Genomic DNA, 26,460 nt, shown 5'->3' with positions numbered 1-26,460 from the left:
TTTTGAGACCAACAACCATAATTCTATTAGTTTTAAAATAGTGATCTAGAAGTTAAAGGCCAATATTGATAGTATTAGGCAAGAGCTTTCAAAAGTTAACAAAGTGTGGGGCTGGATGAACACAGCAGGCCAAGCAGGATCTTAGGAACACAAAAGCTGACGTTTCGGGCCTAGGCTTTCAAAAGTTGTTGGGAACAGAGGTTTGCAGTTGAAGGGATGGTGGAAAAATGGGACTCCTTCAAAAAAAGACGTAATGAGAGTCCAGGGACTATATGTTCCTGTTGGGGTGAAGGGCAAAGCTGGTAGGTGTAGGGAATGCTGGATGATGAGAGAAATTGAGGTTTTGGTCAGGTATAGACAGCAGAGATTGAGGGAATCCCTAGATGTGTATAAACTACTTAAGTAGTACACTTAGGAGGGAAATCAGGAGGGAATATGGCATAGCTTTTGCACATAAGGTTAAGGAGAATCCAAAGGGATTTGACAAATACATTAAGGACAAAAGAATAACTAGAGAGAGAATATAGCTCCTTAAAGATCAGCAAGGCTGCTTATGCATGGAGCCGCAGGAGATGGGGGAGATACTAAACGAGTGTTTGGCATCAGTGTTTACAACAGAGAAGGATATGGAAGACAGAGAACGTGGGGAAATAAATAGCACCATTTGAAAAATGTCCTTATAACAGAGGAAGGGGTGCTGGATGACTTAATGCATAAAAAGTAGATGAATCCCCAGACCTGATCAGGTGTTTCCTAGAACTCTGGGAAGTTAGGAAGGTGATTGCTTGGCCCCTTGCTGTGAGATATTTGTGTCATCGATAGCCACAGGTGGGGGCCAAATCATTGGTCCTTGGCTAACGTGGTGCCACTATTTAAGAAAGGTGGTAAGGAAAAGCCAGGGAACAATACACTGGTGAGCTTGACATCAATGGTGGGCAAGTTGTTGGAGGGAATCCAACAACTAAAAGTCCAAAAGTGTCAATGAACAGGAAATGAGCTTTGCTTCCAAAAGAATCAAAAATGTGTAACTGGAGTGAAATGAGACAACTTCTTGTTTAGTAAATTATTAAAATGACAGGCAATGACCAGCTCCAGCAAGAGTGAATTTAACTATTGCCTGATAGTGCTCAAAGGCATTACTGTTGTTGAATCCCACACCCTTAACGTCCTTGGTATTAGCATTGACCTGAAACTAAACTAGACTGATAGCCTAAATATAAGAGCAGGTCAGTGGCTAGGAATATTATGTCAAGTAACTCATCTGCTTTCCCTTCAATATTTGTATGCCATCTACTAGTACAACTCAAGAATGAGATGGGATGCTGTCCACTTGCCTAGGTGAGTCCACCTCAATGAGACTGAAAAAATTCAACAGCATGCAGGACAAAGCAGCTTACTTGATTGTCACCACATCCACCAACTTCAGTGATCAGTTCCTTCAACACTGATGCAGTGGCAGAAGTCTGTATCATCTACAAATTGCTGTGTAGTAATTTACTAAGACTTTATTGACAGCACCTACCAACCTGCAAACTCTATCACCTAGAAGAATAGCCACAGCAGGTGGATGTGAATGCGGCCATCTACAACTTTGCCTCCAAGCGACAAGCCATCCTGACTTGGAACTATATCACGGTTCCTTCATTATCACTGAGTCAGAATCCTGGAGCTCCTTTTCTATTGGCATTGTCAGTGTCCTTATGTCTCAGGAACTGCAGCAGTTCAAGAAAGCAGCTCACCACCACCTTCCTGAGGGCAGTTAGGTATGCACTAAGTGTAGGTCTAGCAAACAATGCCCATATCCCATTAACAAATCAAAAAGAAATCTTTAGTAAATGGCACAAAAAGAGGTGTGCCTGAATACAGGACTAATATATCTAATTTATGTCTGTTGCCACAAACTGCAGTTGCATGAACATCTTAATTTTTCTAAGTTTTGTATTAGGCAGTTTTTCCTCTAAGCTCATTTTTCCTCTATTTACTATAAGTGATATAATTGAAATTGAGAACCATTTTCCACCGTGCTAGACTGTTCTGGCTGTTATGATGCTTTATTTTTCTCTCCAGCTCCCTGAAAAACCATGCCCTCATCTATATGTGTTTATGTTTTCAGCTGTCTATTGGCATTTATGTAAATTTTTCCTAGGAATAGAACTTGTTTTTGTCGTGTTAAGTCACACACAAAATTTATGTTACACAATTATGAAACCTGTATGTGCATTTTAAATTGAAGTGGCCCAATTTTATTTGTAGTATGGTTTGGGTGGCAAAAACCTAAAATGCGTAAATTAGGCACTTAAAAAAAATGGAAAACAGGTTTTTGGCTATGCAGGGTCTAGGCTCAAAACATCAGCTTTTGTGCTCCTAAGATGCTGCTTGGCCTGCTGTGTTCATCCAGCTCTATGCTTTGTTATCTCGGATTCTCCAGCATCTGCAGTTCCCATTATCTCTGGCTTTGTGTTTGTCCTTTTTAAAGATTTTTCAAAATATATTTGTTCATGTGTTGTTGGTGTCATAGGATAGGCCTTGATTTATTACCAGCACATTCCTTAGTTAGAACATTAGGAAGTAAGTTTTTTTTCCCAATTTAATTTTGCAAAATGGAACACAGCAATGTAATTTAACTCCTCCATGAAAACATTTTCCCCTCTGGTGCTTTTCATAAATGGTGACTTTTCCTTCCCGATATAAGCATTGTGCTTGATTTTTTAAAAAAAAAGTGTAGTCTGGATCATCTAAATAAATTCAACAATTCAAATATATGCACTAGCAGTGAAGACTTAGTTTGGTGACTTTCAGGGGTAAACTTGAAGTAGGGCCTCTTAGTAACCAGACTGATTGCAGGACAGAACGTAATTGGCTTTTTTAAGCTAGAGTAAATAAAGTCTTCAAATTTGAAGGGATTAGAAAGGGGAGGAGGGATGAAAATTAAAACCTTGCTGAGGCACTTGGCTAAATTGAGAGTCTAACATGAAATTAGAAGATTTGCAAAGGCAGTAAGTAAAGTTTGCTACTAACCAATTTATAAAGAGTAATATAAGTTAATAATCTTAACACATTGTTCTCAGATCTCAAACATATTAGTTGGCTAGGCTAACATTTATTGCTTTCCTTAATTTCCCTTGAAAGGCCATGCTCAGTTGCCTTGCACATTTGAATCATTCAGAGTAGGCCGTTTGGCTCTTCAGGCGTCTTATATGATCATACCTGTTCTATTGTGAACTCTCCTCCATTTTTGCGTATGCCCTTTGATCGACTTGTCAATCAGGAATCTAAATCTGTCTTAAAATTAATCAATGACCACTGCTTATTAGGAAAGAGAATGCTGCAGATCAACAATGCTCTAAAAATTAGTTATTTTCCTCTACATCTCCAAAGGTCCACTGCAATCCATATGATGCGGGCATACACAGAGTGCTGTTTGGAAGGAAGTTCTAGGATTTTAACCCAGTGATGGGAATGGTTATATACTTACAGGTCACGATCATGAATGGTTTGGAAGGGACCCTGCAGGTGGTGGTGTTCCCGTGCATCTGCTTCTAGGTTGTAGAGTTGCAGGTTTGGAAATGGCACTCAGAGGAGCCTGTGAGAGTTGCTGCTATGCATAATGTAGATTGTATACATTGCTGCCACTGTGTATCGGTGTTGAAAGGTGTCGATGGGGTGCCAAGGATGCCTGGTTTTGAGCCTCACCTGCTCCAGTGGTGTGTAATAGGTCAAATAGGCCATTTTGACAGGGATGATACAATGCCTTTTTAGTGTTGAATTTACACTCATCCAGGCAAGTAGAGAGTATTCTATCTAACCCTGGACTTGTGCCTTGTAAATGGTGGACATTCTTTGGGGAAAATGCTGAGGTAGATCACCTACCTTTTGAATTCCTAGTTCTTTGACCTGCATTTATAGCCTGTATTTATGTGACTAATCCAATTCAATTTCTTGTCAATGACAACCTCTAGGATGTTGATAAAGGGAGATCCAGGATAGTAATACGATTAAATGTCTCAGGGCAAAGGCTAGTTTTACGCTTGTTGGGGATGTTTATTGCTTGACGCTTTTATGGTGTGAATGTTAGTTGACATTTATGGTAATACTTCCTGTGATTATAAGGACAATGTCTACTTCAGTATCTGAGGAGACATGAAATCAGCTGAATGTTGTGCACACATGAGCAAATATTGTCACTTCTGACTCTTTGATGGAAGGTAGGTCAATGATGCAACAGCTGAAGATAGTTGAATCCAGGGAACTACACTGAGGAACTTCTGGAATGATGTTTAAGGCTGAGATTTTTAAGTAAATTTTGCTTGTTTGTGGGATGTGAGCATCACTGGCAGCCTAGGATTTATTGCCTATTCCTAATTGCCTTTGAGAAGGTGGTGGTCAACTCCCTTCTTGAACTATTGCAGTCCATTGAAGATAGACCCACATGCTGATAGGGTGGGAATTCTAGCATTTTTGTCCAGTGGCACTGGAGAAACGTGTTATATTTCAAAGTTAGGATTATGAGTGGCTTGGAAGAGAGCTTGTAGATAGTGCTGTATCTAGCGAGTTTTGAGAAGATTTGTATCTGCTGTCCTTGTCCTTCTCGATGGAAATATTTGTGGGTTCGGAAGATACGAATGATCTTTGAATTTCTGCAGTGTTTCTTGTAGGTTGTTCATGTAGCAGCTAATATCCATTGGTGGTGGAAGGAGTTAATCTTTGTGGATATGGTGTTGATCAACTGAGTTGCTTCGTCTTGGGTGGCATCAGGCTTCTTGGGTGGCATCAGGCTTCTTGGGTGTTGAAATTGTGCGCATCCAGGCAAGTGTTTCATCATAACGCTGAAAATCTTGAAGATGGTGTACAGGCTCGGGGAGTCATGACGTGAGTTACTCGCTGCAGGATTCATAGCCTCTTGTAGCTGCTGTATTTATATGGCTTGTTCTGATCAGTTTCTGGTCTGTAGTAACCCCAAGTTGGTAATAGTAGGAGATTCAGCAATAATAACATGATTGAATGTCAAGATGCAACAGATAAATTGTCCCTGATTGAAGGTGGCCATTGTCTGGTATTTGTGTGGTGCGAATGTTATATTTGCCACTTATCAGCCTAAGCCTGGGTATTGTCCAGGTCGTCTTCAGTATCTGATGAGTTGCAAATAACACTGAACATTATGCAATCATCAGCAAACATCCCCACTTATGAACTTATAATAGAGGAAAGATTTTTGATGAAGCAACTGGAAATGGTTGGGCTTAGAATACTGCACCTGCAGAGACGTCCTGGAGCGGAGATTACTGGCCTCCAGCAATCACAGTAATCTTCCAAGGTGCCAGATATGACTCCAACCAGCCGAGAGCTTTCTCCCGATTCTCAGTTACTTACTATGGCTGCATGTTACCACCCTTGGTCGAATGTGGTTAAGATGTCAAGGGCATCTTCAAGGGAATTTAGCACTTTTTTCATGTTTTAACCATGGCTGTAATGAGCTGAGTGACGTGGCATCCAAGCTGGGTATCAGTGAGCAGGTTATGATGAGCAGGTACTGTTAGACAGCATGTTAATGACACCCTTTATCACCTTACTGATCAACAAGAGTAGACTGTTAGGGTGGTTATTGGCCAGGTTGGATTTGACCAGCATTTTGGGTATATGCCAGTGTGGTGGCTATACGGGAACAGTTTGTGTAGAGGTGCAGCAAGTTCTGGAGCACAAGTCTTCAGAGCTATTACATGAATGTTGTCAGGGCCCATAACCTTGGCAGTATTCAGTGCTTCCAACTGTGTTCCTTGATATCACGTGGAATTGAATCGGCTGAAGACTGGTATCTGGGCTGCTGGGAGCACTGGAGGAAGCCGAGATGGATCATCCACTTGGCACTTGTGGCTGAAAATAGGTGCCAACACTTCATCCTTATCTCTTGCAATTTTGTCCTGGCCTGGCCCATTATTGAGGATGGGGTGTATATTTATGGTGCTTTGTCCTGCAGTGAGTTGTTTAATTACCCACAACCATTCACGGCTGGACGTGGCAGGACTGCAAAGCTTAAATCTGATCTATCGGTTGTGAAATATTGGTTGCGGCTTAGTCCTCTGTCACTTGTTTATGCTGTTTGGCATGCAGGCAGTCCTGTTTTGTAGCTTCAGTAGGTTGATGTCTCATTTTCTTTTTAGATGATTGTCTTTCAATAACTGTAACCATCTTCCTTTGTACTAGGTATAACCAACCAATAGGAGCTCCACCCCACCCCATTCTTTTTGGGTCTCGTTTTACTTCGGTATCTTGATTCCATACTTGATCAGGAGTAGTCACTCTTGTCTCACCTTTGAAGTTCAGCTCTTTGCTCACATTTTAACCAAGGCTATTCCAAGATTAGGAGCTGTGTAGCCCTGGCAAACTCCAAACTGGACATTACTGAGCAGGGTATTACTGAGCAATATCACTTGAATGGACTGTTGACAACTCTTTCTGTCACACTGATGCTTGGGAATAATCTGGGGTTTTAATGGTTGGATGTGTATTGTCCTGTTTCTTGTGGATAGGACATATCGGCAATCTTCCACATTGTCAAATCGATACCAGTGTTCCAGCCAGAATGAACAGCTTGGCAAGGGATTTGGTTAATTCTGGTGCTCCAGTTTTGACTATTGCAGGAATGGTGGTAGGCTTCAAAGCCTGTTCACTGTCATGTTCTATTTAATTGTTACTTGGAATGATGTGGAATAATTTTGAATGCCTAAAGACTGACCTCTGTGAAGTTCAGGAACTGAAGAGGAGACCGTGATGGATCATCCACTAGTCACTTCTGGCTGAAGATGGTTACAAATACCAGCCTTCTTTTTAAATTGACGTGATTATTAGTTGTCTAATTATCCACCACCTTCCTTGGCTGGATATGGCAAGACTGCAGAGCTTAGATGTGACCCATGGATCCACTAGGGGCGGCCTGGTGGCTTAGTGGGTAACACAGTTGCCTCACAGCGCCAGGGGCCTGGGTTCTTGTTGAGTTGGCACGTGCTCCCCATGTCTATTGGCTTCCTCCCAGGTGCTCCATTTTCCTCCCACAATCCAGTAATGTGCAGGTTAGGTGGATTAGCCATAGGTTTAGGGTTGTTAGTCTGGGTGGGCTGCCATTCGGACATTCGATATGGACTTGATGGGCTGAATGACCTTCTTCCAAACTATGGGGATTCTATGTTTCTATTATTGTTTATGCAGTCACTTAGGTCTGTCTATCATTGGCTGCTTCTTCTATTAGACGTGGCGTAGCTTTACCAGGTTGTTTTCTCATTTTTAGGCATGCCTGCTGCGGCTCCTAGCATGCCCTTCCACACTCCTCCTTCAAACAGTGCGGGGCAGGGAGGTGACCATGCTGGCCATAAAGCTACGGATCTGACTGCCCATACTGCCTCATGGATGCCAAGTTTCACATTGGTAGAACTGTTCAAGATCTTTATCCCATTTAGCCCAGTGGTGCTGCCACACAGTACAATGAGGGCTATCCTCAGTGTGAAGATTGGGCTTTATATCAACAAGGACTGTGCATTGGTCACATCTACTACTGATACTGTCATAGACAGTTGCATCTATGAAAGGTAAGTTGGTGAGGACAAGGTCACGTAGTCCCAGGTGTGCTGTCAGCGGGACAGCACGTGCCTAGGTATTGTGACTGTATGAGCCATTGTAAGGCATGATTTTGTGAGCCTGTGTTAGACTGCTGTTTGACTGGTTGTTGTCAATTTTCTTGAATTTGGCACAAACCCACAGTTACTAGTAAGGAGGACTTAACCGGATTGACAGCTGGGTTAGCCATTGTTATTTCCAGTGCCTGGGATTGATGCCAGAGTCTACCTGGTTTCATTCTTTGAGGGCTTGCAATGCATTTTGGGGTCACTTAGGAGTCAACTACATTGCTTTGAGTCCTGAGTCACATGTTCTTCAACCCCGTAAAGATGGTAGATTTCCTTTCGTCTTATTCACATTTAGATTAACTTTTAATTCAGGACAAGTCAGTTTAAATTCCAGTAGCTGCTGTCATGGGATTTTAATGTGACTGCAGTGATATCACCACTACACCACTTCTCTTTTTTGATTTTTTAAAAAATTCATTCATTCACAGGATGTGGGTGTCACTGGCTAGACCAGCATTTGTTGCCCATCTCTAATTGTCCAGAAGACAGTTAAGAGTCAACCACTGTTATATATAGGGCAGACCAATTAAGGATGGCAGTTTCCTTCCTTAAAGGACATAAGTGAACTAGATGGGTTTTTCCATCCATCAGCGGTGGGCTTCATGGTTATCACCCATTAGATTCTGAATTCTAGATTTTTATTGAATTCCGATTTCACCATTTGTCACAGTGGTTGCCAGAATATTATCGGCGTCTTTTGATTAATCGTCTAGTAATGCCACTAAACCACCAACTCCCACCTACATGATCATTTAATTGTTTATTTTTGAATGTTGTTTGAATTGAAATATATTGTGCATACACAGGTAGCAAAAATGATAAATAAAGTAATCTTAAATTTAAATGTTGCATTGATATTTAAATCTTCGGGCAGAGAAATTACAAGGCATTAAACCTCAATCACTGAGATCTGATGGAAAAGTTCAATTTTTAGAATGTCATTATTTGTCATTTTTTATTTGTCTCCTTTTTATGGTAGGTATGATAGCAAAATAACAGTCAGTTTCAGTTTTTGCAATCCTGACTTCCTGGTCTACCTCTTTTTGGAAAAGCTGCCTGAAATTTGATCAATCTTTATGACAGTAACCAAATGTTGATATTGTGATTGTACTACTTTTAAAAAAAACTGTACAGTATTATAAGATAAAACGGTGTTAAGCTGGATGAACACAGGCCAAGCAGCATCAAAGGAACAGGAAAGCTGACGTTTGGCGTCCAGACCGTTCTTCAGAGACTCCAAACGTCAGCTTTCCTACTCCTCTAATGCTGCTTGGCCTGCTGCGTTCACCCAGCTTCACACCATTTTATCTCAGACTCTCCAGCATCAGCAGTTCCTACTATTTCTGTACAGTATTATAATCTGTTTTTACTTATTAAATTGGGTTCATAATGAATAAAATTATCATTTTAACCCTGCAACTTCAGTTCTTTACCAGTCCTTTTGCCTTTACACTGAACACGTTTAATTACATCACACAAATGAGCTGCTGTGAAGTATTTGTTTGAGACTACAACACAGTTGGTAACTTTTTAACCCTTTTTGTTTCAATCATCCTGTGCAGAAGGGTTTGAAAAAAGGATCTTGTCACAGTAGGCATCCAGGTTCAAATCCCACCTGCTCTAGAAGTGTCATAACACATATCAACAGATTGATTAACATATCGTTGAAACTCTTCTAGTGCTGATGGGACTGGGGACTGAGTGCTGAACCTAGACCTTTTGGCTCTGAGCTGAGGATGCCACCGTTGTGCCACAAGAGCCATTTTTAACTCTTACTAAAGTTATTTTTGTGCTGCAAAGCGTTCTGAGTAAGTGGAATGAAATGCAATTAATTCATGTCATGCAAATGACATGTACTACTCCTAGTGGATGATTTGGCAGATCCAATGAAAATGCTTGAGAATGGGATTCAGTCGCTATCAGTGTACCAATGAAATGCAAAAGTGAATTCCCCGTCAAAATCTTGTTTTCTATCAGCTATGTCTATCTACTTAATTCTCTACTTGACAACAGAATGGCAATGGAACTTGCAAGTGCTAGCAGATGAAATGCTTTAATCATATGCTTCACAGCTCTGAGGGAGAGCTTTGCACTTCCTTCTGTTGGTGTTAGCACTGAAACTGCTTTATCTAATTTCTCTTCCTATTTCTTAAATCCAAGTATATGCTTTTGAAAGATAATAAAATGTGAGGCTGGATGAACACAGCAGGCCAAGCAGCATCTCAGGAGCACAAAAGCTGACGTTTCGGGCCTAGACCCTTCATCAGAGAGGGGGATGGGGGGAGGGAACTGGAATAAATAGGGAGAGAGGGGGAGGTGGACCGAAGATGGAGAGTAAAGAAGATAGGTGGAGAGGGTGTAGGTGGGGAGGTAGGGAGGGGATAGGTCAGTCCAGGGAAGACGGACAGGTCAAGGAGGTGGGATGAGGTTAGTAGGTAGCTGGGGGTGCGGCTTGGGGTGGGAGGAAGGGATGGGTGAGAGGAAGAACCGGTTCGGGAGGCAGAGACAGGTTGGACTGGTTTTGGGATGCAGTGGGTGGGGGGGAAGAGCTGGGCTGGTTGTGTGGTGCAGTGGGGGGAGGGGATGAACTGGGCTGGTTGAGGGATGCAGTGGGGGAAGGGGAGATTTTGAAACTGGTGAAGTCCACATTGATACCATATGGCTGCAGGGTTCCCAGGCGGAATATGAGTTGCTGTTCCTGCAACCTTCGGGTGGCATCATTGTGGCAGTGCAGGAGGCCCATGATGGACATGTCATCAAGAGAATGGGAGGGGGAGTGGAAATGGTTGGCGACTGGGAGGTGCAGTTGTTTGTTGCGAACTGAGCGGAGGTGTTCTGCAAAGCGGTCCCCAAGCCTCCGCTTGGTTTCCCCAATGTAGAGAAAGCCGCACCGGGTACAGTGGATGCAGTATACCACATTGGCAGATGTGCAGGTGAACCTCTGCTTAATGTGGAATGTCATCTTGGGGCCTGGGATGGGGGTGAGGGAGGAGGTGTGGGGACAAGTGTAGCATTTCCTGCGGTTGCAGGGGAAGGTGCCGGGTGTGGTGGGGTTGGAGGGCAGTGTGGAGCGAACAAGGGAGTCACGGAGAGAGTGGTCTCTCCGGAAAGCAGACAGGGGTGGGGATGGAAAAATGTCTTGGGTGGTGGGGTCGGATTGTAAATGGCGGAAGTGTCGGAGGATAATGCGTTGTATCCGGAGGTTGGTAGGGTGGTGTGTGAGAACGAGGGGGATCCTCTTGGGGCGGTTGTGGCGGGGGCGGGGTGTGAGGGATGTGTCGCGGGAAATGCGGGAGACGCGGTCAAGGGCGTTCTCAATCACCGTGGGGGGGAAGTTGCGGTCCTTAAAGAACTTGGACATCTGGGATGTGCGGGAGTGGAATGTCTTATCGTGGGAGCAGATGCGGCGGAGGCGGAGGAATTGGGAATAGGGGATGGAATTTTTGCAGGAGGGTGGGTGGGAGGAGGTGTATTCTAGGTAGCTGTGGGAGTCGGTGGGCTTGTAATGGACATCAGTTACAAGCTGATTGCCTGAGATGGAGGTCGGTGGGCTTGTAATGGACATCAGTTACAAGCTGATTGCCTGAGATGGAGGTCGGTGGGCTTGTAATGGATCCCCTATTCCATCCCCTATTCCCAATTCCTCCGCCTCCGCCGCATCTGCTCCCACGATAAGACATTCCACTCCCGCACATCCCAGATGTCCAAGTTCTTTAAGGACCGCAACTTCCCCCCCACGGTGATTGAGAACGCCCTTGACCGCGTCTCCCGCATTTCCCGCGACACATCCCTCACACCCCGCCCCCGCCACAACCGCCCCAAGAGGATCCCCCTCGTTCTCACACACCACCCTACCAACCTCCGGATACAACGCATTATCCTCCGACACTTCCGCCATTTACAATCCGACCCCACCACCCAAGACATTTTTCCATCCCCACCCCTGTCTGCTTTCCGGAGAGACCACTCTCTCCGTGACTCCCTTGTTCGCTCCACACTGCCCTCCAACCCCACCACACCCGGCACCTTCCCCTGCAACCGCAGGAAATGCTACACTTGTCCCCACACCTCCTCCCTCACCCCCATCCCAGGCCCCAAGATGACATTCCACATTAAGCAGAGGTTCACCTGCACATCTGCCAATGTGGTATACTGCATCCACTGTACCCGGTGCGGCTTTCTCTACATTGGGGAAACCAAGCGGAGGCTTGGGGACCGCTTTGCAGAACACCTCCGCTCAGTTCGCAACAAACAACTGCACCTCCCAGTCGCCAACCATTTCCACTCCCCCTCCCATTCTCTTGATGACATGTCCATCATGGGCCTCCTGCACTGCCACAATGATGCCACCCGAAGGTTGCAGGAACAGCAACTCATATTCCGCCTGGGAACCCTGCAGCCATATGGTATCAATGTGGACTTCACCAGTTTCAAAATCTCCCCTTCCCCCACTGCATCCCTCAACCAGCCCAGTTCATCCCCTCCCCCCACTGCACCACACAACCAGCCCAGCTCTTCCCCCCCACCCACTGCATCCCAAAACCAGTCCAACCTGTCTCTGCCTCCCGAACCGGTTCTTCCTCTCACCCATCCCTTCCTCCCACCCCAAGCTGCACCCCCAGCTACCTACTAACCTCATCCCACCTCCTTGACCTGTCCGTCTTCCCTGGACTGACCTATCCCCTCCCTACCTCCCCACCTACACCCTCTCCACCTATCTTCTTTACTCTCCATCTTCGGTCCGCCTCCCCCTCTCTCCCTATTTATTCCAGTTCCCTCCCCCCATCCCCCTCTCTGATGAAGGGTCTAGGCCCGAAACGTCAGCTTTTGTGCTCCTGAGATGCTGCTTGGCCTGCTGTGTTCATCCAGCCTCACATTTTATTATCTTGGAATCTCCAGCATCTGCAGTTCCCATTATCTCTCATATGCTTTTGAAATACTTGAATTATCTCGTTTCTGATTCAATAGCCACTTGTATTTTCTCGTAACCCATTAAATGAAAATACTTGCCATAATGTGCTTTTATTAATTTTAATTAATTTTTAAATTATTTTTACACTACTGTCAGTTGTCACCCAAATCTGAAGAACAAAATATTCTATTAAATCCACCTTTCTGTTTTAGTTTTATTTATTATTTTCCTTTCCCGTTAATCATTTACTCGTACTCCAAGAATCATGACGTTATACTTAATGTGACAATGATGAGCAATTTGAACTTTGAGAAGTTGGAAATGTGACTCATTCTATGTCTGGGTAAAGGGAGAAGCATGTAAGATTTTGTGAACAGAATGAGGGAGGGAAAATGGTGTTTGGAGTTGCGAAATTACATAAATTCAACCGGGAAAAACTCTTAGCAACATCGTGCTAAGAATTGAAAAGTGTTCTGCATATTTATATTTCATATTCTATTTCATATTGGCAAAGATAGGGAACATAATTTTCTACTGGCATCTTTGGAGCTGTAACATTTCTGGCTGACTGCTATAAATACAAAGTATTGTAGTCAGGAAGATAGTCAAACAAAAACCAAAAGAACTGCAGATGCTGTAAATCCGGAACAAAAACTTGCTGTAAAAGCTCAGCGGGTCTGGCAGCACCTATGAAGGAAAAATCAGAGTTAATGTTTCACGTCAGTTCTGACCCTAAACATTAACTGTTTTTTCCTTCACAGATGCTGCCAGACCTACAAATCTGTAGGCAGTTGTCACAGACTCATTAAATAGAACGGGATTTCGGTTATCATATTCTGAATTCTGTAGAAGTATGCAGAGTAAAGGGAAGGGTGAAGAATTCTAAAATATGTGTGGAAAAACTTCCTCCATCGGTGTGTTTCTGAACCGGGGAAAAGAAAGCAGTGGTGGACCGAGATTTAGGGAATGGAGTAAAGCATGGTGATTGTGATGTGGTGGATGAGTGTCTGTTTAATAGCGATCATACAATAATTAGGTTTAAAGTGGTTATGGAACGGTTCAATGAAAAATCAAAGGTGAAAATATCCAACTGGGAGAAAGCCAATTCTAATAATTTGAGAAATAATTTTCTTCAGATGAAGTAGAAACAAAGACCAGCCAGTAACGCAGTGAATAGCATTGGGCAGGTCCGGGGTGGAATTACTTTAGAGATAAGTTAACCAGTTTTCCATTAGTGGAAAAAAAAATGGTGCAGTCAAAGCTTAGAGCTCCCTGGATGACTAAAAGAAACACAAGTTAAAATAAGACAAGAAAAATGAGTCATTTTCAGAAATATCAAGTACAGAGAATAAGGCAGAATGCAGATTACGCTTGGGGAATTCGAAAAAAGGATGCAAGGACAAAGGTGAATAGAGATTAGTGGGTAACAAAAAAAATCACAAAATCTTTAATAAAAAATGTAAAAGTTAAAAGGATAATTAAAGGAATGGTGTGCCAATTAGGGACCACAAAATGGCAATTTGAACATTGGCTAAAATGTCATAATGGAAGAAGTTGCTTAAAAATGCTTCTGTAAATATTCTGTAGATCTCAAATAGATGGAGTTAATATTTCAGGATGAAGTTAATGTTGCCTTGAAGTAAAAAGTGTAAAGATAATGGATAATATTAAAATGAGATTGAAAGTGCATACCATTTAGGTTGACATCATTAAAAAATTAACGTCATCTGGTCCAAATGTGATGTATCCTGGGTTGCTGAAGGATATAGTGTGGAGATAACAGAAACCGTGCCTATAATCTTTCACTTCTTCTTCTTGGATTGCGACATGGACATGGTGCCAAAGAAAACTGGTGGTATAGTGGACAGCGAGAAAAGTTCATCTCAGGATACAATGGAGCCTTTATCAGATGGGTTGAAGAGTGGTAGATCGAGGTTAATTTTGATGAATGTGAGGTGTTGCATTTTGGTAAGGCAAATGAGAGCAGGATTTATACGTTAATGATAAGGACCTGGACAGTGTTGCCGAACAAAGAGAACTTGGAGTATAGGTTAATAAAATGTGAGGCTGCATGAACACAGCAGGCCAAGCAGCATCTCAGGAGCACAAAAGCTGACGTTTCTGACCTAGACCTTTCATCAGAGAGAGGGATGGGATGAGGGTTCTGGAATAAATAGGGAGAGAGGGGGAGGCGGATCGAAGGTGGAGAGAAAAGAAGATAGGCGGAGAGAGTATAGGTGGGGAGGTAGGGAGGGGATAGGTCAGTCCAGGGAAGATGGACAAGTCAAGGAGGTCGGATGAGGTTAGTAGGTAGATGGAGGTGCGGCTTGGGGTGGGAGGAAGGGATGGGTGAGAGGAAGAACAGGTTAGGGAGGCAGAGACAGGTTGGACTGGTTTTGGAATGCAGTGGGTGGAGGGGAAGAGCTGGGTTGGTTGTGTGGTGCAGTGGGGGGAGGGGACGAACTGGGCTGGTTTAGGGATGCAGTAGGGGAAGGGGAGATTTTGAAACTGGTGAAGTCCACATTGATACCATATGGCTGCAGGGTTCCCAGGCGGAATATGAGTTGCTGTTCCTGCAACCTTTGGGTGGCATCATTGTGGCACTGCAGGAGGCCCATGATGGACGTATCATCTAAAGAATGGGAGGGAGAGTGGAAATGGTTTGCGACTGGGAGGTGCAGTTGTTTGTTGCGAACTGAGCGGAGGTGTTCTGCAAAGCGGTCCCCAAGTCTACGCTTGGTTTCCCCAATGTAGAGGAAGCCACACCGGGTACAGTGGATGCAGTATACCACATTGGCAGATGTGCAGGTGAACCTCTGCTTAATGTGGAATGTCATCTTGGGGCCTGGGATAGGGGTAAGGGAGGAGGTGTGGGGGCAAGTGTAGCATTTCCTGCGGTTGCAGGGGAAGGTGCCGGGTGTGGTGGGGTTGGAGGGCAGTATGGAGCGAACAAGGGAGTCACCGAGAGAGTGGTCTCTCCAGAAGGCAGACAGGGGTGGGGATGGAAAAATGTCTTGGGTGGTGGGGTCAGATTGTAGATGGCGGAAGTGTCAGAGGATGATGCGTTGTAACCGGAGGTTGGTGGGGTGGTGTGTGAGAATGAGGGGGATCCTCTTTGGGCGGTTGTGGCGGGGCGGGTTGTGAGGAATGTGTTGTGGGAAATGCGGGAGATGCGGTCGAGGCCTTTCTCGATCACTGTGGGGGGGAAAGTTGCAATCCTTGAAGAACTTGGACATCTGGGATGTGTGAGAGTGGAATGTCTTATCGTGGGAGCAGATGCGGCGGAGGCGGAGGAATTGCACCGGCACCTTCCCCTGCAACCGCAGGAAATGCTACACTTGCTCCCACACCACCTCCCTCACCCCTATCCCAGGCCCCAAGATGACATTCCACGTTAAGCAGAGGTTCACCTGCACATCTGCCAATGTGGTATACTGCATCCACAGTACCCGGTGTGGCTGCCTCTACATTGGGGAAACCAAGCGGAGGCTTGGGGACCACTTTGCAGAACACCTCCGCTCAGTTCGCAACAAACAACTGCACCTCCCAGTCGCAAACCATTTCCACTCCCCCTCCCATTCTTTAGATGACATGTCCTTCATGGGCCTCCTGCAGTGCCACAATGATGCCACCCGAAGGTTGCAGGAACAGCAACTCATATTCCGCCTGGGAACCCTGCAGCCCAATGGTATCAATGTGGACTTCACCAGTTTCAAAATCCCCCCCCCCCCCCCCCCCCCCAACCGCATCCCTAAACCAGCCCAGTTCGTCCCCTCCCCCCACTGCATCCCAAAACCGGTCCAACCTGTCTCTGCCTCCCTAACCCGTTCTTCCTCTCACCCATCCCTTCCTCCCACCCCAAGCCGCACCCCCATCTACCTACTAACCTCATCCCACCTCCTTGACTTGTCCATCTTCCCTGGACTGACCTATCCCCTCCCTACCTCCCCACCTATACTCTCTCCGTCTATCTTCTTTTCTCTCCACCTTCGGTCCGCCTCCCCCTCTCTCCCTATTTATTCCAGAACCCTCACCCCATCCCCCTCTCTGATGAAGGGTCTAGGCCTGAAACATCAGCTTTTGTGCTCCTGAGATGCTGCTTGGCCTGCTGTGTTCATCCAGCCTCACATTTTATTATCTTGGATTCTCCAACATCTGCAGTTCCCATTATCTCTTGGAGTATAGGTTCATAGTTCCTTTAAAGTGGAGTCAGAGGTAGATAGGATAGTGCAGAAGGCATTTGGCAGGCTTGCCTTCTTTGGTCAGTGCATTGAACACAGGAGCTGGGAAACCTTGTTGGACCTGTACAGGACATTGGTTCAGTCACTTCTGGAATATTGGATTCAGTTCTGGTCTCCCTGCTATAGGGAGGATGTTGTTCAACTTAAGCGTCCAGAAAGAATTGACGAAGATGTTGCCATGCTTGGAGGGTTTCAGCTATAGGGAGAGGCAGGGGCTATTTTCCCTGGAGCTTTGGAGGCTGAGGGGTGATCTTACAGAGGTTTATAAAATCATGAGGTGCATGGATAGGGTGAATAGGGTAAGCCAAAGTCTTTTTTCCAGGGTAGATGAGTCCACAACTAGAGGGCATAGTTTTAAGGTGAGAGGGGAAAGATTTAAGGGGTAGCTTTTTCATGCAGAGAATGGTGCGTTTATGGAACGAGCTGCTCGAGGAAATGGTAGATGCTGGTATAATTACAGGATTTAAGGGCACCTGGATATATTTGAGTAGGAAGGGTTTAGATGGATATGGGCCCAATGCTGGCAAATGGGACTGGATTAATTTAGGATATCTGGTCCGCATGGACGAGTTGGACCCAAATGGTCTATTCCCATGTTAAAGCTATGAATCTATAACTGGTAAATTGTAAGTATTAAACTTCTTTCATGCCTCACTGAGATAGCACACCGAAAATCAAGTCCCTCTATTTCCGGAATTGTTAAAAAGGTTACAAAAGTATGTATATTGTCTTCAATTTACCTGTCTGTTCAGACTCAGGTAAACGGAAAACACTGACCAGGTTTCTGTACCTTAACTAAGAATTGGTATTTATTACAAACAAAGTGATCCCAGCAGCTGGTAAATAAAATGTAATCACTCTTTAAAACTCTAACCCTCTTGTAAAACTGTCCCTACACACACATACAGAGAACGAAAAGAAATTGATTTTAGAGTTGGAGAGAAAATGAAATCTAGGAAGGTGGTTCAGTGGCCCCTCTTCACAAGGTTCACTGAGATGAACCTTTTCCTTTTTCCTGGACTTGCTTTTCTTCAATCTCTCTGCTCCGGGTATTTTTTTCCTTGCCTTGCAGAAAGCAGAGGATGTCTGGTTCATAAAGTAACAACAGCTTACAGCACCTGGTAGGTTTAATATACTGACTTTCTTCAGGTTTCTGGTATCTCTGTGACTCCCCTTGCTGGATATCTGAAAACTTCTGGCAGTTAGCAAAATCAAAGTTGCTAGAAAAGCTCAGTAGATCTGACAGCATCAATGAAGAAAAAGAGTCAATGTTTCTGGCAGTATTGCTCATACCAACAAGGTATTTCTCCCCCCGACCTAGGAACCAGTTGCATACTTATTGGTGGGCTGTAGGCTTTTGTCATTGACAGCTGGTCAACATTCCAATCAGCAACTTGTTGCCAGCTGAGTTTCACTTTGAGCAATCCTGGTGCCAGCCTATCAGCAACCGGTTTTGCCAAATGATTGAACAAAGAAACAGTGTAAACACCATTTAAAATGAGTTTTGGAACCTTGCTTTTAAAAAGTACATAGATTCCTTCCATAATCCTTGGTTTCTAAAACAGTTCTTTTCCCATTTCAGTCAAATAAAAATATAGAAAAATAAAAAGACATGGCCTTTACACTTGGTTCAAAAACAAGGACGAAACATGGTACAAATCCAAATTGGACCCTGCTGTTCTGAATATGAATAAACTGTAAAAACCCTTTTCTATTTATAAACAGCAAACAAATACAATTCTATAAACTAATAAATAATATAAATTCAATTAACTTATGTACTTCATTGCCTCTGTTGTATGTAAGTTTAATCCAGTGGCTTTGATTTACTAAAGAATTTCCAAATCAATCTGGGTGAATGGCAGGCCACCATTTTGTATGAATCTTTTGTTTCCTGTTGTGGAAAACTAGGTATATCGTTTGAAATGAGGCAAAAACAAAAGCCACATTGGAACAAGATATCCTGCTTGACTGCTGAATAAGAAATAATTGTTAAACATAAATAATAACTTGTGTAGAAAGAATTCTTTTGTAATCATGCTCTGTCTTTTCAGACCAATGTAAATGCAATACGACGTTTTAAAAAAAAATCCAAGCTTGAATATCATTCCCAAGAACCTGTTACTTTAATTAATTTGAAACATGCTGTATATAGACTAGGTGACCACTTTCAATCCTCAACCTGTGCGGAGTTGGCTGATTCCAGCCACAACAGTTGCAAAGGCAACTGCAATTGTTTTGTGAGTCTGTTAACGATTTGAGTGTTAGCCAGTCAGTGTTTCCACTTCTGATCACTATTCACCCATTCTTGAAAGCCAGCTTCAATGGGCAATAGAATATCATGTCCTTCTGTAGATTATTGACTGTTATTCTTAATACTTACAGGAATAATAACTACATTGTGAGCTTCTTTTTACTCATGTGTGGGATATGGGCATTGCTGCTGGTCAGCATTTATTGCCCAGCCCTGGTTGCCCTTGAGAAGGTGATGGTGAGCTGCCTTTTTGAACCTCTGCAGCCCACCTGCTGTAGGTTGACCCACAATGCCATTGGGGAGGGAATTCTGAGATTTTGACCCAGCGACAAGGAAGGAACTGCAATATATTTCCAAGTCAGGATGGCGAGTGGCTTGGAGGGGAACTTGAAAGTGGTGGTATCCCGATTCATTGCTGCTCTATCCTTCTTGATGGAAGTGGTCCTGGATTTGTAAGGTGCTGTCTGTGGATCCTTCGTGAATTTCTGAAGTGCATTTTGTAGTTAGTACACACTGCTACTACTGAGTGTCAGTGGTGGACAGAGTGGATGCTTGTGGATGTAGTGCCAGTCAAATGGGCTGCTTTGTTTTGGATGGTGTCAAGCCTCTTGAGTGTTGTTGGAGCTGCACTCATCCAGGCAAATGGGGAGTATTCCATCACTCTCCTGACTTGTGCCTCATGGTTGGTGGACAGGCACTGGGGAGTCAGAAGATGTCACCATAGTACTTCTATTCTCTGACCTGCTGTAGCCACTGTGTTAACGTAGTGAGTTTCTGGTCAGGCATAACCCTCAAGATGTTGATAGTGGAAGATTCAGTAATGGTAACACCAGTGAATGCCAAGGGGCAGTGGTCATAGGCTGGCATTTGTATGGCACAAATGTCACTTGCCACCTGCCAGGCCAAGCCTGGATATTGTCCAGAACTTGTTGCACTTGAACATGGACTACTGTAGTATCTGCAGAGACATGCAATTTCACATTGTCGGGTATGTACCAGTGTTGTAGCTGTACTGGAACGGCTTGGCTAGGGGAGCAGCAAGTTCTGGAGCACAAGTCTTCAGTACTCTTGCTGGAATATTGTCAGTGCCCGTAGCCTTTACAATATCCAGTGTCTCCAACCTGTCTCAATGTTGTGGCGATGAATTGCATTGGTTGAAGACTACTATCTGTAATGCGAGGGACCACTGGAGGAGGCCATGCTGGATCATCGGCTTGGCACTTCTGGCTGAAGATTGCTGCAGATGCTTCAGGCTTATCGTTTGCAATAATGTACTGGGCTCTTGCACCATTGAGGCTGGGGATTTTTTTTAAGCCTACTGCAACAGTGAGTTGTTTAATCATCTACCACGACTCATGACTGGATGTGGCAGGACTTAGAGTTTAGATTTGATCTGTTGGTTCGGGGATCGTTTTGGCTCTGTGTGTCACTTGCTGCTAATGTTATTTGGCATGCAAGTAATCCTGTTTGGTGCAAATTCCAGAGCCTGTTTCAAGTCACTGCACAGAGATAATTAAAGGTTGCATCAATGTTTGCCTAAGTTTCCAAACTTCAATCAGGCAGAGATACAAAAAGTGACATCTCAGGTCAGACACTCTATTGTAGGTGTGAGGCCTCGTTCAGAATCTTTGTCCAGGTTTTCATCTGGAGTCAGGCTGGTTTTGTTTGGGAAAACGGGCATTTGTAAAGTGCCACACTGACTGTGACTACAAATTGTGTGTGTGTGTGTGTGTGTGTGTGTGGGTGTGGTGATGCTGTCAAAACAGGACAGTAAGGAAGATTTTACAGATAAAGTGCGTCTGTAAATTCTTCCTTACTATCCTATTTTGACAGCATGACCTCTCATACCTTCCACCTCCCCGCCTCTCTCTCTCTGTCTCACTCTCTCTCTCACACTGTCTGTCTGTGTGGCGCTCTCTCTTTCGTGCTCTCTCTCGCGCTCTCTCTCTCGCGCTCTCTCTTTCGTGCTCTCTCTCTTTATCGCGCTCTCACTCTCGCGCGCGCGCCCTCTCTCACAGTTAAATCTACGGGGTCAATCATTTCATCCGAAGTGTTTGTCCATGTGCAGATGCATGCAATTTTCAAAAGAACTCTCAGTTTATAGTCACATTCAGTCAGTGTGGCATTTATAAATTCCTGCTTTTGCCGGTGGTGGGGCGGGAAACAGCTTGATTCTAGGTTAAGACTCAGGAACAGATTCTGAACGAGGCCTCACACCAACAATTCAGTGTCTGATCTGAGATGTTACCTGTTGTGTCTTTGCTTGACTGAAGTTTGAAAAGTTAGGCAGACACTGGTAAAACGTTTAATTATCTTGGGCCAGTGGCTTGAAACAGGATCTGGAATTTGCACCTTAATCAATCAAAACTTGTCTCCTTTCTAACAGAGTTCTCCATCAGCCGTTTTATGTTTGTTCCACTCCAACCAATTGTATGGTCCTTTGATCTCTCTGCCTATAAACTCTGTGTCCGCATGCCTTTTCTCACTGCACCCGACGGAGTGGTGCTCCGCAAGCTTGTGATTTCAAATAAACCTGTTGGACCATAACCTGTCATGTGATTTTTGTCTTCCTCCACCCCAGTCCAGCACTGGCACCTCCACATAAAAACAGGTAACACAGAATTCCTACATGAGAGATTTTATGGAAAATAGAGTGAATGGAAATCTATTTGACAAAAATAGACAAGCATGCCAATTTGGTTTTAGTAGGAAGATAAATGGTACGGTTAGGTATAATTGAAAATGAGACTTTTTAAAAAATGTTTGTGTTACCTTTTCACAAATTCAGCATTTGGAGCTTTCAGGGTTTGCCTAGTTTATTGTTACCCCACTGTTGAATGTTACTGCCACATGAACATATTAGAATGTGTTCTGACACTGTTTCTAACACGTTGCAATTCCAGCACTCCACTCTTTATTAGTAATAGTACTATTTTGGTTTAGAGTAACTCAATTACAGGTTAAAAGACAAAGATTCTAAAGATTGGCAGAATCCACTTGCAGACAAGAACTAAAGTTGGACTTGTATCAGGTGTTTCTTTTGCAAAGATTGTAATTTATTAATTTTTCATTGTTTTTAGATTGTGATACATACGCAAGACTGCAATGACAAGTCAGAGCAGTAGCCATGCAGAAAGAGCAAGTTCAATATCATCATCCCCAAAAGTGCAGGTTCAACGATCCATTTCTCGAGAGACCATTACTATACACTTTTCTGCCTTCGGTAAAGAGGAGGAAGAGGAAGAAGAAGAAGAATTTAAAGACTCCTCTATGAATCTTCATGAAGACCGAAGTTTTGTACCAGGATTTAAAGAAAAGGAAAGTACTTGTGAACATGGTGGCCAACTTCTTTTGGAGCCTGCTAGCTCATCAAATATGTCACCGGCATCGACTTCAGTTACTGTTTCCATTTCATCTTCAGCATTAACAACCGCCTCTTCGGACCCGTTGGAAACATCAGCAATGGTGCCTTCTGCGTCGTTTACTACTAGTGCTACTGCATTGCCATTATTCTCAATGCCAGCTCAACTGTTGGTTTCTACCACGTTGCCTTCAGATGTGACAACTACAATTTCTGCTTCTACATTTGATTCTGCGCCAAAATTTGTTGTGCAGTCTGTTGTCCCCTCAGCTTCATTGACGAGCGCAAAGCCATTCACGAGTTTAGTTAAATCGCTTTCAACAGAAGTAGAACCAAAAGAACCCACTACCCCTCTAAGGACAAGGCAGTTAATGAAAACACTAGTTAAATCTCTGTCAACAGAAACCTCAAAACAAGAATCTGAATCTGTCCCATTTAGGACCTCTGATTCTCGAATAAACTTACATCTGTTCAAACAGTTTACTCAACCTCGTGTCACCAGTGGAGATTCTAAGACTGCACCTTCTTCCCCAATCACCTCACCATCAGAAGGTAGGTCATTTTTTAAAGTAACAGAAGTGGAGGCCCGAATTGAAGACACTAAAAGACGGCTTTCAGAAGTTATTTATGAACCTTTTCAACTTCTAAACAAGATCATTGGTGATGAGACCAGTAGTCTTCGACATAAGGCTTTATCGTCCAGTGCAACAGAACTTTCCACTCTTGCTAGTTTAAATGGACATTTGGAAAGCAACAACAACTATAGCATTAAAGAAGAAGAGGATGATTCTGATGGGGACTATTCAACAAAAGATTCAATTCCAAACACACATAGTTCCAAACCAATGAATGAGCCATCAAAAGATGGGGACACTAAGAACTCTCAAGGGACCACAAAGGAGATTTCATTGAAGACATCATCTCTAGGTCTAGAAAAATGCTCACTTTCTGTACTTGCTAGCAAAGCAGATGATGAATACTGTGATTTATACCTTGAAGAATTTGAGTTAGAAACTGATGAAGAGATTGTCGTGGATAAAGCTTTAGAACCTCTGACTGGAGAAGAAGCAATTGAAAATGAAAGTGATCTATTGAGGCAACATGAAACAGAGTATGAAGAACAACAACTTGAAGTTCCATTTAAGACTTTATTACTCTATGCCATTCTTGTATATTCCTATTTAGTACTCCCTCTGCCAAGTTATTTAAGTGGTTTATTGCTAGGCATTGGCTGTGGATTTATGATAGCAATTGGTGTCGTTTGGCTGATGGTACCAAGAAAGTCGAGGGGCTATGAACAGTCACAGACAAGGCTTCATTTGGAACATCTAACTACAGAACCTCTGGATATAAAGGAACCAGAAATATACAAGGTTGGAAAATATTTATCTTTGGAATTAGTTTTACATTTAACCATTGTACCGTTAGGTTATATGACTCTAGCAGGACTAGCAATGTGAAATATTTTGTAAAAAGTTTCTATATTTTTAATGTTTATGCAATATGTTCCTGAACACGTGGGTGTATTGCTTACAGGGTCAAATAAGAATATTCTCAAACTGTAATTTTGACAATTTCAGGTGGACTTGTGATTTTAAGTTTGCGTACTCATGAAAATAAAATTTCTAATGGAAGTCAGTGAGCCCAGGGGTTGCGTGTGAGTGAGGCTTGTTATGAAGTCAAATATAGGGGATAGAATGAACTCGAGTTAATTCAGTGAAAAATGGGAAAACATCTGAAGATGTTAAAACAGTCAAGTTAGTGTAATAAAAGCATGAAACTGTGTTCATCTGTACAGTAGCTGTTGGGTTCGGGTAGAACTGGGCAGTACTGTGGAAATGTAAGCATGCTCTTGTCATGATGGAAGCTAACTATTGGGCTAGAAATGTCACAAAGGTTGCTAATATTCTAGTTCAGCCTTGTTGGGAGATAGCAATAGCTTTAGCATTTACGTTCACAGAGTTTGCAGCAGGAACTGAAAACAATGGTTTTGGCTTGCCAGTACTTAGTCGGAAAATAATTCTGCTGCTCCAGTCCTGGATGTAAACTGAGTAACAAAATAGCAACAGTGACGTGTTTGAGAACCTCTGGTGATAAGGCCAATATATGTGAAAACTGACATGCTTTTGGATGATGTCATGTTGAGCAGTGTGTGAATGAGATAACAGGAGGGCCTCCTTCAGAGACCCCACAGCTGGTGATATAGGAGCTCACCCAGCCAATGACGGTCACTTCCTGTAAATGAATTTTTTTAAAATTAATTTTTATTGAGGACAAATGCGAGGTTATCCACTTTGGTAGCAAAAACAGGAAGACCGACTAGAAACCAAATGTAGCAATGAGACTTGGGTGTCCTTATTTACCAGTTGCTGAAAGGTGAAGAAGGCATAATGAGAGGATTCATCTACAGGATCTAGGATATCTTGCTGCATTGTACAGGGCCTGCAATGGCAGGACTGATTTATGAAGAGAGACAAGGATCATATAGGACTATATTTATTGGAGATTAAAAGAATGAGGGGTGATCTCAGAAACCTATGAAATTCCTACAAGGACTCAACAAGGTAAAGGCATGGTTGGATGTTCTCAGTGGCCGGGGTGTCCAGAGCCAAGGGGTTGCAGTCTAAGGATATGGGTTAAGTCACTCAGATCTGAGCTGAGGAGAAATTTCTTCTCCCAGAGAGCTGTAGCCTGGAGATTATCGGCATGGAAAGTGGTTGAGGCCACAAGAAAGAGTTAGAGTTAGATATAGTTCATAGGGCTAAAGGGATCAAAGGGTACAGTGAACAGGGTACTGAGTTAGATAATCAGCAGTGATCATATTGAATGAGAGAGTAGGCTTGAAGAGCTGAATGGCCTGCTTCCCTTATTTTCTGTGTTTCTATGTTTTAATTCATATTTTGCAATTAATGTGATGTGAAGTGGGAGAAATGGTTTTAGTTTCATTTTTAGAGTTGTTCTTGTGAGCTTTGTGCTGAGAAGCCTAGAGGTCCATTTGTATGCATGCTGTTTTTATGAGCCCTTGAAACGACACAATCTAAATTAGGAGAACAGCACAGTTGCAGGTGGCAGGTGTCAGGGAAACACCGATCCAACAGGGAGTTAGTCAGATTGTGTGCGTGTGCACTCGAGAGCAGAGGCAGCAGTATTAAAGCTCCTCTTGCAAAATAAACACTGCAAGACTGTTGGAAACTTGAGTTTAAGGAACTTATACTTGCTTTGAAGTTTAAGTAATAGTTCAGTTTGCATTTTGTTACAGGTGTCTCAAGGAGAGATACAGCTGAAGAAAAAGCATTTAGTGGAATATGTAGAAATCCATTCGAAGTAAGCCAGTTGCAACTTGTCCGGTCTGAGTAAGAAGCCTTGGTGTAGAAGTAGCAATAAATCTTTATAGGGTTTTGATATTTGTCTAGTGTAATATAGTCTTTGATTTTATTCTCTTGATAAATAATCACTTTGTTATTTTTGTTAGAAGTGTAGAAATTAAGTATCTAAATCGGGGTAAGGCTAATTCCAATATCATTAGACAGGGTCTCTTATCAACTGGGAGGAGCTAATTACAGGTAAATGTATATTTGGAAAGTGGGAGTCCTCTAAAGAGTAGTATAGTGAGAATTCAGGGCCGTTGTGTTCCTCTAGGAGTGGAGAGCAAGGGCATCAAGTCCAGGAAACCCAGGATGTCAAGGGATATTGAGAGTTTTGTAAAGAAAATGCAGGAAGCATATGTAAGAAACAGGTCATTTAAAACAACAGGGAGGGACTTCAAAAGTATAGAGAATGCAGAAGATTGCTTGCAGAGGAAATAAGGACAGCATGGAGGGGCCACAAAACGTATTTGGCAGATGGGATGAAGGAAAGCCCCAAAGCTTTCTATAAGTAAATTAAGAGTAGGAGGATTACTAGGGAAAATGTGGGACCTATTGGAGACCAAAGGGGAACCTGTATGTGGACATGGCTGAGGTCTTTAATGAATATTTCTCAATTGTATTCACAGAAGGAAAGACGTTGTGGCTGGG

The 26,460-nt window shown here is 43.4% G+C and overlaps 1 protein-coding gene across 5 annotated transcripts in view; it reads left to right on the top strand.

Moving 5' to 3' along the window:
• The window catches only part of LOC125463525 (testis-expressed protein 2), a 238,930-nt gene that overhangs the window by 85,898 nt on the left and 126,572 nt on the right, over positions 1 to 26,460 (top strand). For all 5 annotated transcript variants that reach the window (XM_059653617.1, XM_059653618.1, XM_059653616.1 and 2 more), the window contains one exon: positions 22,164 to 23,817. In XM_059653617.1, the coding sequence (XP_059509600.1) occupies positions 22,189 to 23,817 (1,629 nt within the window). In that variant the 5' untranslated portion in view covers positions 22,164 to 22,188. The remainder of the gene's footprint in view (positions 1 to 22,163; positions 23,818 to 26,460) is intronic.

Source organism: Stegostoma tigrinum, chromosome 22, assembly GCF_030684315.1.
Source record: "Stegostoma tigrinum isolate sSteTig4 chromosome 22, sSteTig4.hap1, whole genome shotgun sequence".
In the NCBI taxonomy this organism is placed as follows: Eukaryota; Metazoa; Chordata; class Chondrichthyes; order Orectolobiformes; family Stegostomatidae; genus Stegostoma; species Stegostoma tigrinum.
Note: the sequence above shows the minus strand (reverse complement) of the source record. Positions and strands in the feature narration are given on the sequence as shown.